The sequence below is a fragment of the Octopus bimaculoides genome, chromosome 5, assembly GCF_046866305.1.
Source record: "Octopus bimaculoides isolate indiv1 chromosome 5, ASM4686630v1, whole genome shotgun sequence".
NCBI lineage: Eukaryota > Metazoa > Mollusca > Cephalopoda > Octopoda > Octopodidae > Octopus > Octopus bimaculoides.
In genome coordinates, this window is record NC_142932.1 from 97,611,002 (window position 1) to 97,628,883 (window position 17,882).

General features: G+C 35.8%; 1 protein-coding gene across 1 annotated transcript in view; it reads right to left on the reverse strand.

Annotated features, from left to right (window-relative positions):
* Window positions 1–17,882, reverse strand: part of LOC106882316 (zinc finger SWIM domain-containing protein 8) — a 42,357-nt gene that overhangs the window by 15,298 nt on the left and 9,177 nt on the right. Inside the window, exons 2-14 of the mRNA XM_089353113.1 lie at window positions 16,850–16,970; window positions 15,510–15,705; window positions 14,938–15,304; window positions 9,815–10,545; window positions 9,053–9,194; window positions 8,785–8,960; window positions 7,633–7,819; window positions 7,376–7,489; window positions 6,810–6,934; window positions 5,862–6,379; window positions 5,465–5,568; window positions 2,648–2,846; window positions 756–839 (exon numbers count right to left, since the gene is read on the reverse strand). Of these exons, the coding sequence (XP_089209239.1) occupies window positions 756–839; window positions 2,648–2,846; window positions 5,465–5,568; window positions 5,862–6,379; window positions 6,810–6,934; window positions 7,376–7,489; window positions 7,633–7,819; window positions 8,785–8,960; window positions 9,053–9,194; window positions 9,815–10,545; window positions 14,938–15,304; window positions 15,510–15,705; window positions 16,850–16,970 (3,064 nt within the window). The remainder of the gene's footprint in view (window positions 1–755; window positions 840–2,647; window positions 2,847–5,464; window positions 5,569–5,861; window positions 6,380–6,809; window positions 6,935–7,375; window positions 7,490–7,632; window positions 7,820–8,784; window positions 8,961–9,052; window positions 9,195–9,814; window positions 10,546–14,937; window positions 15,305–15,509; window positions 15,706–16,849; window positions 16,971–17,882) is intronic.

Here is a 17,882-nt window from a genome sequence, read left to right on the forward strand (position 1 = left end):
CAAGGCAGAGACAACAGAACTTGTGACAAAACAAAATGGAAATAGAAAATATAGTAAAAATAACTCAGGAAATATTTAGAGCTTTATAGTATATGCAAGAAGAGAAAACTGTAACAATCTCTCGAAGAATCACAATATATAAATATAACAGAATTTGTTACGAGTTTAAGTAATGAATTTACAATGAACAAGAAAATAATATTTGACAACTTAGTAAGTAACAACGCTTGAGAAGACAAATGTAAAGTTACTATTCAATATGAAAAGATTTAAGAGCCACATTTTACAACTTTCAAAGCAACTGGAATAATGAGCATAAGCAATAGCTACAGGAAAATGTAATAATGGTATTTCATTAGATATTATATGTGAATTGTAAAAGTTTAAAAAGACATTGTTACACTGTGACTGTAACAACTTTTGTATCCATCAAAATGGAAGAAAATAGTTTGATTATATGTTTTTATTACACTAAAATCCTCACTATATTATTTGATGGACTGTCATTCAGTTTCCTGAATGGTACTGCAAAATTTATTTTTGGACATCTCAAATACTGTGCAGCAGATGTTCAAGGTCATATGAAAAACACACTTACTATATGCAGGTGAGATATTTTTCTCTGATATATGAATATATCTCCATTTTCAAAACAGATTTATATTAGAAAAATGTTTCATGAAACATTGCTTAATGGACCAATTTTCGAGAACTGAACTTTTCGATTAATCAGGGGCCACCCATTCTGGACTAACCTGATAGTCTTCATATTAGTAGATGGCATTCTTGTATCAATAAGAACTAAGGAAGTGATCCTGGCCAGAAATGGATTTGTGAGACTGAAACAGAAAACAAGACAGAGAATAAACTGAAGCTGAATTTTCTTTGGAGAAAATATTTCGCAAAGATTTTGTAGTAATCAGGGGAGAGTGCATAAATGTCAAGTATGCATTCTTAACATGACGCAATCAATTAAGATAGCTTAATGTCAATACATGGACATATTGACTGCTAAACTTGAATTAGCATTATTAAATGTCAGCTTTGACCAAATAGATTGAAGAGACTATAGAGCTTGACCACATAAAATATCAGAGGGAGATAATAACAAACAGAAAGAAGAGTAATTCATTTGCATGACAAATTTTGTGTCAGTATACCTGAATGGTGAAAGAGTGAACTGTAACAAAAAGCAATTTCAATCTCAAATGAGACTTTATTAGATTTATATTGATGATAAAATTGAAGAACGAAGGACTTACAACATAATTTTCAGCACCACATAAGACATTACAAATTTATATATACATAAAGTAGATTTTAAGAATATAAAATGGCTATCTTTAAATATTTCTCTATGAAGGGGATCACCAGAAAAAGTCTCTAAGATTAGTATTGTTTTAATAAAAGTTGTTTTGTAAAACATTTCACTTTTAAAACAAAACTAATATCTTAGCTTGGTGACAATCCTAAGCTAGGAATCTGAAACACTAATTCTAAATAATATTTAACTGATAGTTTATATAACACGACAGAAGCATTTAAATTATCCTAACCATCCTCATCATCAAAATATCAATTGCATACTGATTGAACTTGCTTCGATAAAACTTCAGAAGCCAACATTCAACTGATTAGGTTAAACCATTGCACTAGAGTTCAAGAATATTTGTAAATGTGTTCTAACTAAAAGTAGACCAGTGGAGTTAAGTAGATACCATAAACCTCTGCCCCCAAACAAACACACACACAATCATAAAAACAAAACTCCAAGGCAGAAAGTTTAATAACATCTTTCTATTTATGTTATGAGAATATGAATGACAACAAATCAGAAGAATGTCCTAATCAGAACAACACTGATGTTAAACTGTGTACAAAGCTACAAATATTGTGGAATGGGTATAGGTAATTAGTCAGCCTACTATACTTTAATGATACTTATTTTATCATCCCCACCAAATGGGTGAAAAGCAAAGTTGACCTTCATAGGATTTGAACACAAAATGTAAAGGAATGTGACTAAATACTGCTGAGCTTTTTGTTTGACTCTAGTGATTCTCTCATTCATGAACTTTGTAATCAGTATTCTAATGATAAGTGATATTAATTAACAATATGAATGAGAATAGCTAACTAGGCGTAGGTGTAACTGTGTGGTAAGAAGTTCCCTTCCCAACCACATGGTTCTGGGTTCAGTCCCACTGTATGCCACCCTGGGCAAGTATCTTCTACTATAGCCTCAGGCTGACCAAAGCCTTGTGAGTGGATTTGGTTGATGGAAACTGAAAGAAGCCTATCGTGTGTGTGTGTGTCTTTGTTCCCCACCACCACTTGACAACCAGTACTGGTGTGTTTACATCCCCATAACTTAGCAGTTCAGCAAAAGAGACCGATAAAATAAATACCAGGCTTAAAAAAAAAAGTACTAAGGTTGATTCATTCAACTAAAAATTCTTGAAGGCAGTGCCCCAGTAAAATGACTGAAACAATTATAAAAAAGATAAAAGATAGTTTAATGTCTTAGAAAGTAACCATTGTATTAAATGTGTGTAAATAATCTTGATTAAAAATCAAATGATTTTAGAAGAAAAATGTTTGTGTGTATGCATGCACAAACATGAGACATAATTCAATATATTATTACCTTTCATTCTCTCTAACTTTGTTACAGTTAACAGCAACTTTTTCCTCGGAACTACTAGACCCAAGTGAATCACTACTCTTACCACTGCTACCACTGTCACTGCCTGGCCCTTGATGCTTTGACCAACTGCGACGTATCAGAGTAGGGGAGTTATCACTTGAGGTTGTTTCTGGTGCACTGCTATCAATACTAGCCATACCTGGAAATATTAGGAAAAAAAAAAAAAAAAATTCATAAAATAAGTAGCAGATTAAAATAAGTAATGGATACAACTAAAATCCTTGAAAGCAGTGTCCTCACATAGCTGCAGTCCAACGACTGAAAGAAGTAACAGACTAAGTTCCATTAAAAAGATTTATGAACAAAATTCAAAGACATCTGAAGTTGAGGGAATTGATAAATTTTATAAAAGCAAGATGTCAGTTTATACATGGTGACTTTAAAATAATAACCCTATCAAAAATTAAACATTCAAGTGAGACGTGATCCTCCAAACTATCTAGGAGGGCAATAACTCTGGCAGTCACAACCTGTTCAACCTAAAGCAGCATAAAAATGATGAAAATTACACACACATATCAATATATAGGGAAACAATATAATTGTTACATTTATAATTTTACAAAGGTTTATATATACAAGTGTGGCCATACCTATGGACTGAAATGAAGAGAGAGCTTGATTTATTTCAGTTTCCATAGGCATTATTTTCAAAGTTACTCTCTTTCCAAGAAGGCATTAACCTTTTTGTCACTATATTTGAACTAAAATACACCTTTGTGTTATAATTAAGTTTTTCTCGTTTAATATAATTATAATGTTTGGCATGCAAGAAAAGGTTAAGTGCAAATAAAATTAGGGGAATGCATAAAGTTATTCAAATTTTGTATATATCACCATACAAAATGAGTTATAAACTAGTATTATGTTATGTAGCATACTAAATTATATTTATCATTATTTTTACAATAAAAATACCCTAATCGCATTCAGTTTGTCCCCTTTTTTCCTTTGTTTATATTTTGTAAAGCAATAAGTTTCCAAAGTTATTATGAGGAACACTTGAATTGGAAAAAAAACTACAAAATAATCAATGAGTATGACGAGGACAGACTGAGCTTGCTTGCTTGCTGCCAAAGATTTTGGAAGATAAATATTTTTATAAGTTTTCTCCATTCTTCATTTGAAAATCATTGCTTTCAAAATAGCTATTCATCATTATTGGAAATAATCTAGTGTTAAGTTTGCCATGTGTTATGCTTGTGGCATTCAAACTCAGAGTTTCTATTACTAAATCTGAAGCTCATATACTTCTTTCTATTTTTCAAAAAGAGTACAATATAAGAAGATTGACATCATTTCCCTGCAAAAACAGGGGTTAGCCTTGCAGGCCACCAAAAGTCTTATCTCATAGCACTTTCACACATGCAGCACACGTCTTGCCCTTCAGTTTCAGTGATACTCCCCTCCTCCTCATTAGCACACCATTCAGTTCCCTAAACCTCTCCATGTGGCTCTCAGTTTCACCAGCACTGTGGAGTCTAATCCAGCTTCTTTATTCAGTATATCTTCTAGTCACTAAATGTTTTCACAACTTCCATCTTCATGCCATTTCCTAGATCAATTTCAACATTCTCTTCATCTGCAATTTCCTCCATACACACTTTATACTAATGTGTAGCTGCCATGTCAGTTAATAACCTTCTCAAATCCACTACATTTTTGATGAACCAGCCCAGCACATATTGTACATTGAATGGAGTTTTTTCAACACCTTTTCTGCACACTATCACTTCGCTGGTCTGTCCACCTTACCATTTGCCTTTACCTTGTTTTTTCAATATTCACCTCAGTACTTTTTGCAGTTATACATTCCTTCAAAGGCTAGTGTACTCCACTGGATGTGCAGTGTAAGTGTACATGTGTGACAGAGTGCTAGTGTGCTGAGAGAAAAGTTAGGCATAAGAGGAATTAGATGGAATATGCAAGAGAGCAGATTGTGCTAGTTTGGCCATGTAACATGGATAGATGTTGATAGCTCCACAAAAAAAGAGCTGATCATGCAAAGTGGATGGAACTTGTGGCAGAGGGAGATCCAAGGAAGACACGGGACAAAGTACTGAAGGACAACCTCAGGACACTGATCCTTATAGAGATGACAAAGGACCAACATATCTAATGACTTGCTGTACTCAAGATCTGTCCTCCACAGCAGAAGTGTTAATGCTGCTCTTACTGATGAAGGTGATTGACCTGCAAGAGCCCTGTGCCAGTTCCACATAAAAGCACCCAGAACATGCTGTAAAATGGTTGGTGTTAGGAAGGCCATCCAGCTATAGAAACCAAGGCAAATCAGACAGGAGCCTGGTGCAGCTCTCCTGTCTGCCAGTTCTGGTCAAACAGTCCAACCCATGCCAGGGTTCTCATTCATCAAACCATCCATACTTCCTGCAATAAATACCAGATAATCTGTATACAGCAAGTCCAGGGTAAATCCTTCTGTATGCCTTATATCAGCACCTCCAACTCAAACACAAATAGAGCAAATCTATACTGACTCATGTGCCACAGTATGAGGACCAGAGGGATGAAGTATTCAGGATTGCAAAACAGTGTATCAAAGAAAATTGAGATATTGAATATGATAAAACAAAGATACGAAGAGAGAGCATGTGGATTCTTTTGCAACATACAACCACAGATAGTTACAGACATTATGGTAAAAAGTTAAGGAGTAAAATGAGTTGAATAAGCACTCTCAAGTTATAGGTTACAAACACACCTTATAGCACCCTAATGCACATATCAAATTCATACCTTGTGATGGTTTCTTCCTTAAAGTCATACAGCGTATACGAGCCTCAAGTGCTTTCAAATCATCTCCATCTTCTTCCAAAGCTGAACTGTCAGTATCTTTGCCACTAAAGCAGACAGAAAGAGAGAGAATTTAATTTAACCATAAGAAAATGAAAATTTCAGCAGTAACCACTACGCCATATGCTTGTGGGCATATGATCTGTATCTAAGTTTTTGTTTTTTTCAATTAAGATGGAAATTTCAGCGAATTAAAAGGAAAAAATTTTTTTTAAATATAACACAAAAATGATTCTCCCAAAATAGACAAGTTTCAAGATGTAATTTCAAAACAAATTTCTTGTCAAATACATTTCAAAGAATTCAGAATAAATTCTCATCATATAAGTAAACATTTTACCTGTTATATTTAAGAGAATACATGGTTTTTGGTCGGGCACCTGTACTATGATTGCTTGTTGCTTGTCCTTGTTCAAGGTTGAGATAGTCAAGTCTCTGTGCTGGAGAATTTTGCCATCCACTCTGATCGGGATCACCGCCCACAGAACCCGATGAACCCATAAGCATGCCTGATTGAGGTAAATCAAGCCGTCCAGCAGAAGAAGCTGAGTGACTGCTGATGGTGTTTGTAGTGGAGACTGCAGCTGCCGTAACAGTTGTTGTACTGCTGCCATCTTCTTTTACATGCTGTTGACTTGATGATGATGATGATGTTGATGAGTGTTGAGTTGAAGATGATTTACTACTGGTAGTGTTGGGATCACTGCAAGAACCAAATTTGGTGCGTTTAGCCCCAGCTTCAGTACTTCCAGTTGTTGATGATGACTGATGGCTACCAGATTTATTGGATAAATAAGTTGACAAACTGGGGGCTTTATACATTTGATGAACTTCTTTGTCAAGTAATTTGTCAATAATCTGCAAGTCAAATCCAAAAAAATAATTGTTAGTCTTCACTATTATTCTTCAAAATTTTAAATATAGAGAAAACTAATTATAAATTAACCTATACCTAGTTTACACAGTGAATTGATAATTATCACACCTTTGCTTAGAGGGTATGTAAAACACATATCCTAAAACATGTAAAATTTTTGATTCTCAAAAACATACAATTTCTATAAGTCTTTAAATATAAAAACATAAAAATCAAACACAATTGTACCTGGCAAGCTCATTTCTAGAGGATGTAAAGCCATGAAATACTTTAATCTTGATATTAGGTATCCACCAAAACATTCTGAAAGTGCTGCTATGGTAATGTATTATTATTCTAAAAGTTAAATACACATGTGAACACACATACAAACTTCAATATTTTGATTTTCTAATGGCACAAAAATCTTACCTTACTCAACTTTGCCTGGTCATCCTTGTAATGAACAAGCATTGTAATAGCTAAATCTCCACGCTGTCTACGAGTCCCTTCACACAGAAGAGGATGTTCTGCTTCTGAAACATTGGCTTTCAAACCTATGTACAAAATTAAAAAGTGGTCAAAAAGAAGTCATAGTGAATTGATTTAAGCTCCTATTCACTTCTTCCTAGAGTTAAAACTTCTTTTTAGTTCTGGTATATTTTATCAGAACTTAGTGCTCAATAAGAGCTGGATGAAATTGATTAAGTCAAACAAGACTGGATTTGAATAAAGAAATAGGAATTTGAATTAGATATTATAAAGCATTTTCTTTATACTGTGAACCATATGAAAACCCTTTGCAAATTAGCATTGTAGAAATTTTTTGATTAAAATAAAAATTTATAATGTAAAGTCATGCAGCATTCAATAGTTAAAAATGTATGTTTAAAAGAATGAAAAAAAGTTAATTTTGCAGTAATTTCTGACACTATGATAAAAGCATTAATTTGAAATGAAATCTAGCAAAACAAATTTTTCTATCAGGCAAAACATACCAAGAGCAGCAACAGCAGCCTCAAATCCAAGTTTTTCATATGATGGTAATTTTGTTAGTACTTGACTTTGTGACCTGTTAGGTGATTTGCCATTGTTACCACAAGCTGGACTTGCTGTTGAAAAGAGAAAGAAAAACAGTAAAATGCATTGTGTCTTTTGGAAGAATCAGTTTTGACTGGAGATGTTACTGCATTATCTTTTGTTAATTCAAAAACATTTTGTAGAGTACAAACATCAAGCTGTGTAAAGAGCTTACCTGGCATACAGAAGAGGTCAAATATAAAACTAGCCAAAGTGAGAGGCAGGAGGGCTTCACCTCGTGATTGTAATTTGCCATCCCGAAGCTGCTCTGCTTTCTCCCTCAAAATATTCAGTTCTGATTGACCCAGTGGTATCTTCTTCAATAAAGTCAATAATTCAGACTCCTGGTAGGCTAATTTTACCTGAAATACATAAATATCTCATTTTCATTATTGTTGCTGTTTTCTATAGTGACCATATTATTTTCACTAGTTTACTTCAATATGCAGTGTTCTCATAGCAAATCTTAGATTAATGGCTATTAGTAAGGAATACTAAGTGTTTATTTTGTTAGTAATCATTTTGAAAGAAGATCATTTATTTTCAGGAATAGTGTATTCCAGACAACATTATTTGATTTGTCCTTTTAGAAGATAATAGGCTGTGGTTTGAGGAAGATTTGACTGTCATTTCTGGTAGATTGAGTGACCCATTACAAATTCCCTTGTTGATTTGATTGAATATAAGTAATTTCTGTAAGTGATTTGAGATAAATACAGTCTTCTTAAAAATGCATGCAGAGAAAAGAATGATTGTAGTTCTTTTTACATCATGTTTAAAATTTGTTTTTATCATGTTATAAGAATAAAATGGATATAGTTCAATAACTATATGTACAAGAGAAATTCTACCTAACCCTTTCAACAAATTATAGAAAGATTATTTCTGCACACTTTTCTTTAATGGTGGATTAAAAAAAAAAAACAGTGTGGGATTAAGCCTGTTAATGTTTAGTATGAATTCTCAAAGAGATCCAGAGATTCAATTGTGAGGATTATCTAATGGAAGATTCCCTAAATTTTATGAGACCAAAGACACATTAGAGTGTTGAAAGTATATGGAAGGCCAGATTGAAAATAATCTTGTATTTCATTGTTCATTTAAATTTATATTTTATAGTGTTAACTGGGGGAGATCAAATCATCCCTTAGTCTCCCAGTTAACAATTAACTCAGTTTGTGACTTTTTTGCACTTGAAATTGGTACATATTGTATCACTCTAGAACAATTCATTGCATAAACAGAAAAAGTTGAAGATTAGAGAAAAAAAAGCAAAAAAAAACAAAACAAACTCAGCAACAACAAAAACGTAGCATGAATATCATACCTCCAAAACTTTGTTAGATGCAGGAGGCCGAGGCATTTCTAAGCCAAACATAGCAATGTTGAAGGCTAATGGATAACAGTCAGGGTCTTCAGAGAGCACATTACACAAGAATGCAGCTTTTGCAAGAGTTTGACTAGCTAACAGACTAACACTATTTTGCAGCTTCTTCTTCTTTCCTGAAAGAGAAGGACAAACAAATTAGCTTATGAAAAAAAGGGAAAAGCCACAATATCTCAATTTAGAATTAAATAACATAGATAATAAGTACCTTTAGGAGCTGATACTGTGTTAGCCTCAGCTAAGAAATCTGGAGGATTTGCAAGAATTTCTTCAGCTAATTTTTGCGCTAATTTACATGCTTCTTTATTATGTCCATGCGTATGTAATGCTTCAGCACGTGCAAACCAAATCTGCAATGACAGTTTGAAACACTCACAATCAGATCTGAATTTAGTTTATATATTTCAGAATTATACTCAAGAAATACAAAATTTAGTTTATACGTGGAGAGAGAGAGAGAGAGAGAGAGAGAGAGAGAGAGAGAGAGAGAGAGAGAGAGAGAAGAGAGAGAAAGAAAAATGAAGTTTTGTACCATTTATATAATTCATATATTTTAACTACACAAATTTCTTAAACTGCATCTTAACAGCTTTAGCATTCAGATTACCCTATCAAATGTAATGCCTATTTGTTCACTTTGTTTTAAATTAATCGTGCCCTGTGTCATAAGTTCAAGATTTCAATGATGTGACTGTTTCCTTTTAGAATGGCAATGTAGTGTAGGTGTGTGATGGTGCATCTTGCTGGTTTTAACATAAAACAGGTAGAATATTTGGGCTGAAGAAGGCTGGTTTGAATGCTAAGGGGTTAAAACATGCTGAATTCAATGTGTAACCAATAAAAAGTTACAAACTTAAACTTATTTTTAATACAAAGAGTAAAGATTGGAGTTCAAGCTCATTTAAAAATATTAACTAATTTTAGAATGAAATTATACGAAAAATTAATTTTTTAACTGAATGATACTTACATCTTGTTTGCTGTAGCTAGTCTTTAGACCAAAGAAGTAATTTGGTTCCTCAGTTTTGTCTTTTTTCTTTTTCTCAGACTCTGATGATTTAACCAACACTTTAGTATCATAAAAATACAACTGGTATTCATCACTTGATGGCTGGGACTCTGCAGACAGACTGGGCTCTAAGCGCGGTGATTCTCCTCCTTGCTCAGAATGTGCAGAAGTCTTAGCTCCATTTTGGCAGCCAGATGTCCCTGGAAGTGAGGCATCTGAGTCACCATTTGTATCCGACACAACCACAGAAAATTTTACAGAGTCAACTAAGTTCTTGTCTTTATAGTTTTGACAGTTACCTCTATACTCAGAGTTATCGATACTCTCTTGGTGTGTAACTTTGTTCTTTCCATTGCTGCTACTCGAGTTCCTAGTTGTTTCAGTGTCTGATTTATCTGGTTCACAAAATCCCTCAGAACCAGAACTCAAAACAGAATCCATGTTGCCAACATCAAAAGACATCAAACCAGGGCCTGGAATGCTTTTGAAAAAGTAATGAGGTTCCCTGAGGTCTGTGCCAGTTGTTGGGTCAAAATTCATTGCTGGATGGGTGCAGCGTGTTGAAGAATCTGAACTGATGAGATCTTGTGAACAAACTGCAACAGTCTGTACTCGAGATAATTTTTTAGTCTCTGTTTCTTGGATGCGACTAATGTGATATTGAGTGCCAAGACCTTCTGAGTACGTTATACCTGTAACAAGATAAAAACAACAACACAAAACAATTAACATTACACTGTTTTACAATAAACACATTATCTACTGAACTAAACAATAACAAAACACACATTTTTCGTGACATACTTTTGTGTATACAGTATCACCCATTTCTATGAGGGGAAGTCAAAAATTATCCACACTTTTGCCATAACATATCTTTATTGTCGTCACATTGCCTTCTACACATGCATGCTTATAGTTGGCACTATTGTGGTCATGTGATCAAAGTTTGTACCTGATCGCACCTTTTTTTTTTTCTGGCTTTACAGTGTAAGCATGACCGCTCCACTAGCAATGTGCACCAACGAACAAAGAGCAGTGATCTGATTTCTCTGGTCAGATGTGTCAAGTGCTGAGATTCATTGGAAGCTTTTAACACAATATGAGAACAGTGCACTACCAAACAGAAGTGTGTATGAGTGGATTAAGAAGTTTAATAGTGGCTGGACAAGTGTGACATATGAAGAGAGAGCAGGATGCCCATCAATCTCCACCACTGATGAGAAGATTCAGTGAACTTGAGAGATGGTAATGGTGAACCAGCGAGTTATCAACGAGGTAGCTCGTTCTCTGCAGATTAATCAGGATTCTGTGCATCAAATCAGCCATGATGACCTCGGTTTCTATGAAGTCTGTGCAAGATGGGTGCCAAGGGAGCTTACTGCAGAGCACAAGTGCAAACGTCTTGAGGTCTACCGTTTACTTGATCTCTACAACAATAGGGGTAAGGAATTTTTGAGAAGAATAGTCATAGGAGATGAAACGTGGGCCCATCATTATTAGGCAGAATCCAAAAGACAGAGTATGGAGTGGAAACATCTTCACCAGCAATGAAGAAATTCAAGACTCAGTCATCTGCGGGAAAGGTGACACCCTTTTTGGGGACTCAAAAAACTGAAGCCAGCAACTTGCACAAAACACCGAAGCCTATTGTCGAAGTTTTGTTGATGCATGACAATGCACGTCCACACGGCTGCCTAGACTGTTTAAACCATTAACCAATTGGGTTTTGAAGTGCTGGAACACCCTGCCTATAGTTCAGATCTTGCCCCTTTTGACTATCATATTTTTGGACTGATCAAAGACGGTTTACAAGGTCATTGATTTCCTACAGATGAAGATGTGAAGAAAGCGGTGCATAAATGGTTGCACGACCAGCTGAAAACCTTCTTCTTTGAGCGAGGGCGTTGCCAGTGCTGCTGGACTGGCTCCTGTGCAGGCGACACGTAAAAACACCATTTGAGTGTGGCCTTTGCCAGTACCGCCTGACTGGTCCTCGTGCCGGTGGCACATAAAAGCACCCACTACACTATCGGAGTGCTGGACCAGGTGCATTGAAAAGGAAGGAGACTATATAGAAAAATGATGTACTTGTTTATCCCCTGCTTTTGTATAAATACATTGAAAAAACAAGAGTGCAGCAAAAATATGTCATGATTATTATGGTGTGGAATAAATTTTGGTAAACAGAATGAGTAGTATTAGCATTGTAATAGAAATATAACAACCAGAATTGTATAATACTAATTGTTAACAACATGAGGCACTACTGTTATGAAACTGAACGTTTAGTTATTTCCACTAGACCACCAACAGCAAGAAACTTTAAAATAAATGTACATCATCATCATTGTTTTCATGTTCACTTAAATTGGTTGGACAGAGTTTACTGAAGAAGACTTTCTACAACTGGATATTGTCCCTGTTGTCAACCTTCACACATTTCTAAGCAGTGTAATAATTTCCCCCATTGCCAGAATTGTTTTCACAGTATATTGGTAAGGAATGACATTGCTTAAATGATTGTGACATTACAACTCCCATTATTTAAAAATATCACATGATGCCAACACAAAGAGACACAAACACACACACACATACATACATATATATATATATATATATATATATACACATACACACAACAGGCTTCTTTCAGTTTCCATTTACCAAATCCACTTACAAAGCTTTGGTTTCCTAGGGGACTATAGTAGAAGATACTTGCCCATGGAACCAAGTGGTAGGACTGAACTCGAAATAGTATTGTTGGGAAGCAAACTTTTCAAACCACACAGCTATGCCTGCAGCAAGTCATGCCAATTAATTAAAAAATATATACAATTCATCATCATCATCATAATCATCGTTTAACGTCTGCTTTCCATGCTAGCATGTGTTGAACGATTTGACTGAGATCTGGCAGAGTTTCTACAGCTGGATGTCCTTCCTAACGCCAACCACTCCGAGAGTGTAGTGGGGGCTTTTACGTGCCACCAGCACAAGGGCCAGTACCTATCATATCTACCATAATTTTAAAATCCTGTTTTTCAAGCTTGTAAGCATGAGTTGGACACATTTTACATTATAAGAAATATGTGTAATGCTGAAATACTTTAATGGATCCAGCCTATTATGAGATTTAAAAATTAAAAATATTTAGACAAAGCTAATACATACAATTTAGATGAAACTAACATCATCATCATCGTTTAACGTCTGCTTTCTATGCTGGCATGGGTTGGACAGTTTGACTGGGAACTAATGAGCCAGATGGCTGCACCAGGCTCCAATCTGATCTGGCAGAGTTTCTACAGCTGGATGCCCTTTCTAACGCCAACCACTCCGATAGTGTAGTGGATGCTTTTATGTGCCACCGGCACGAGGACCAGTCAGGCGGTACTGGCAAAGGCCACACTCAAATGGTGTTTTTACGTGTCGCCTGCACAGGAGCCAGTCCAGCAGCACTGGCAACGCCCTCGCTCGAATGTTGTTTTCCATGTACCACTGGCACAAGTGCCAGTAAGGCGACACTAGTAACGATCACGCTCGAATGGTGCTTTTTATGCGCCACCAGCATGGGGGCCAGTCAGTGGCCCTGGCAACAATCACGCTCGGATGGGGCTCTTAGTGCTCCACTAGCATGGATGCCAGTCATGCGGTGATGTCATCGAATTTGATTTCGATTTCACTTGTCTCAACAGGTCTTCACAAGCAGAGTTTAGTGTCCAATGAAAGAAAGGTACGCCTAAGTGGGCTGGTTACACTACTGGCATAGGCCACAGGTTATGGTCTCACTTGGCTTGCTGGGTTTTCTCAAGCACAGCATATTTCCAAAGGTCTCAGTCACTAGTCATTGCCTCAGTGAGGCCTAAAGTTCGAAGGTCGTGCTTCACCACCTCATCCCAGGTCTTCCTAGGTCTACCTCTTCCATAGTTTCCCTCAACCGCTAGGGTGTGACATTTAACACAGCTATCCTCATCCATTCATACCACATGACCATACCAATGCAGTCATCTCTCTTGCACACCACATCTGATGCTTCTTAGGTCCAACTTTTCTCTCAAGGCACTTATACTCTGTCGAGTATGTACACTGACATTACACATCCAGTGGAGCATACTGGCTTTGTTCCTTGCAAGCTTACGCATGTCCTCAGCAGTCACGGCCCATGTTTCACTGCCATGTAATATGGCTGTTCGTAACGCAAAACAAAAAAAAATATAATACAAATACAATAATAATAATCCTTTCTATGATAGGTACAAAGCCTGAAATTTTGGGGGAGGGGACAGGTCGATTACATTGACCCCAGTGCATAACTGATGCTTAATTTATTGACCCCGAAAGGATGAAAGGCAAAATCGACCTTGACGGAATCTGAATTCAGAACATAGCGGCAGACAAAATACTGCTAAGCATTTCACCCAGCATGCTAACGATTCTGCCAGCTTGCCACCATACATACAATGATAGTAATAATTCTTTCTACTAAAAGCATAAGGCTTGAAATTTGGGGAGGAGGTGACTTGTTGATTACATAAACTCCAGCGTTTCACTGGTACTTATTCTATCGACTCTGAAAGGATGAAAGGCAAAATTGACCTTGACGGAATTTGAACTCAGAATGTAGCAATGGGTGAAATACTATTAAGTATTTTGTCCAGTGTCCTAGCGATTCTGGTAGCTCGCTGCCTTAATAATAATAATGAGAAGAATAAGAAGTTACAAGATAAAAAAAACAAAAAGAAACTTTGGAATACTTATAACTAGACATAAGAGAATTCTATGGATGTGCCAAATAGACATTCCTAATTCATCATCATCATTTAACATCCATTGTCCATGCTGGCATGGGTTCGACAGTTTGACCAAAGCTGGTAAGCTAAGGGGCTACACCAGACTCCAGTCTAATTTGGTATGATTTCTATGACTGGATGCCCTTCATAATGCCAACCACTTTGAATTTATTCATATAACAATAAATTCAAGCAGTGAAACAACTTTAATTTGCTGGAATATAATATATACTAATTTTAAACATCAAATGAACTTCTGAAAGAAAGAAATTATTATAAAAAACCTACCAGGAATATTGTATTCTTCCCAGTCCAATGAACAAGCCTCAACTGCTGGTTTAAACCCACAGAAATTTTCAATATCAGTCTTCTTCAGGCTAACTGGTATGCCAAAGCTTGAACCACGAATTTTTTTGACTTTGTCAATTGTGGATATATGCCAATCTCGGAATTTAGTGCATAGATCGTCTCGTTGGATAGGTGACAGTTTTGGGTTTAGAGCAGCCAGTCGCCATAGTGTGACTATTTCATCACAGAAACTGGCTGCTGCGTGTTGGGAAGCATTTGCACTACTGTTGCTGTTGCAGCGATTCACATGGTTACTGTTACCACTGTGAGAACTGGACATTTTGGTTGCAAACCACCAAACTAAAATCTAGAAAAAGGTAGGTTGATATTAAAAAGGCTACGGTAAAATCAATAAAATGATACTTTCATCCACTTTTACTCTTTATTTTCAAAACAGTAGAAAAAAAAATGTACATAAGACTAAATTATATGAGTAACCAAGAAGATTTGGTATCACAGACACAAAACAAATTAAGAAAAAAACAAAAAATAAAAACCCTTCCTTAACTTACCTGTTCACATTGTAGAACTTCATCTGTGAGTATCTCAAGAAGTGGGACGGCGTTATTGTCACTGCGACGGAACATCTCGCGTACTATGGAAAGTAAATTCCACATACCTTCAGGTTCTCGACCACGTAATGGTCTCAATAAGCTCTGCCATTCTGCAGCAGCTGGTGGTGCTGATGAAGACAAGTAGTTCACATCACTGAAATATAGATAAAAAAATAGAGTATTAACCGTTTTTCAACCCCAAATTCAACACAAAAATTTTGTTAAATGCAATTTTCACATCTTATAAATACTATGAAAGTGAAGCTAAGAGACAATAGGTGCAGACACAGCTGCATGGTTAAGAAATTCACTTCCCAACTACATGGTTTCAGGTTCAGTCCAACTATGTGACACCTTGGGCATGTGTCTTCTCATATAAACCTAGCCAACCAAAGCCTTGTGAGTGGATTTGTTGACAGAAACTGAAAGACTCCTAATGTATATATGTGAGTATGTGTACGTGTGTTTGTATGTTGTAAACAAGTGTCACTGTTGCATTGCTTGATTTACCAATCACTTTTCAAAGTGTACTCAATGCTTTTTTTCATGGCACCAGTGCTAATGAGGTTGCCTTATAATTCAGAAGATTAAAGGGCTTCCACAAATGAGCAAGAAAATAGGAGACTGGAACTTTAGGTTAGGTGCTAAGGAGTTAAAGTATGACAAAAGGAACAAGATATATTGTTGTGAGAGGATAGTATTGGAGAAACTAACAGGGACAGTGTTAGGGAAGAGAGTAATAGAAAAGAAGAAAAAAGAGTAGTGTTTGAGTGTAAGTGAAAGTAAATGAGGACAGTGAGGTGGGTTAAATAGGAGGAGATTTGAGGCTACCTCACATTATATACTGGTAGAAGAAATGGGTATTGAAAGAGATAAAGGTGATGGCATGAAGGAGCAAGGGTATACCGCCAAGGTAACCGATCAAGAAGGTGAGTAAAAGAATCAGGAAGGGTAGATAAATGTTGCAAAAGTGTGTGGAAAGAGTGAGGGATGAATAGAAATATGGGTGGAATGAATACAAAAAGAGGTGGAAATGAAAATGATGACTATAAAACTAGAGAAAAGCAATAATATTGGTTTATAAATCGAATTATAAATAAAGCATGAAGTTGGTTAAGGTTTTGCATGGTAACTTAATTTATAATATATTCAGTGGAAACAGAAAATGTGGATTTCATTTCTCAATATATTTCTTCATTTTTCCAAACTTGTTTTTAATACATACAATTCTAGCCTATATATATATGCATGTGCTTACAACTATTATTCTATATTCGAAGAATATTACAAGCACTTACCTAAAAACCATTGGTGTGGGGAGACAATGTTTCACAAGTGTTTTTTTGATGTTTTCATGCAGTGTATCAGGATCCAAGCACCAAGATGTCTGTTCACTAGCAGAAGGACCAGCAGTTGGATCTGTTGAAATAATACAAAGGTTACAAAGATTAAAACAAATTGATCATAAACCAGCATTAATATGTCAGTTTTAATAATATGTGAATCTCAAGTCCTAGCATTTATTTAACCTTGATCAGAGTTCTGTCGCTTCTTACTTGTTACAAAATAGATCTATTTACCTATCTACTGACAATTTATCTTCAGCTATTTCCCCATACTGCCAGTAAAAATGAACTCTCAATAAAACCATGTCCATACACCCTTAACCCTTTCGTTACTATATTTCTGACCAAAATACACCCCTCATGAGTTTCAATTAAATTCTAAAATAATCATGAATTTAGACTAGTCTCATTAAACACCTGTAACTTTTTTATTTATCAACATATTAATGTGATATTTGGAACATAATTAAAGAAAGGGTTCTTAATCAATTCTATTGCATAATTTTTGTCTCAAAGTTCTCCACGCACTTGGGGGGGGGGGGGTACTGCTAGTGTCTCTCACATGTAAATATTGGTTCAGCTTCACAAATCGTACTCGTTCATAATACTGGAAATATATTCACCGCCAAAAGGTTCCTGATCGCTCCAGTAATTTGTTATTCTGGGTAACTGTCTAATACCCATAATAATATTTATGGCAAAAAATGCCCGTATTTCATCTACAGTTGCAGGAAACCGCAAGCTATCTTTTTTTTTTTTTCCTGGTTTGTTTACATTCTTCGTAACGGTTTGTTTCTGCAGTAATCATTTCAAACAAGCATGAAAAAGAAGTCTAAAGGTTTCGCTTCCTGAGAAAGACTATGGGTAGACCCTGTTTCCTCAGAAAAATTGTTAATAAAAACGCTTTTTAAAATTTTTACTCCATTCTGGTGTAAAATCATCCTCGCTGTCACCGTCGCCGCTTTCAGGATTGCTGATTTCAGTT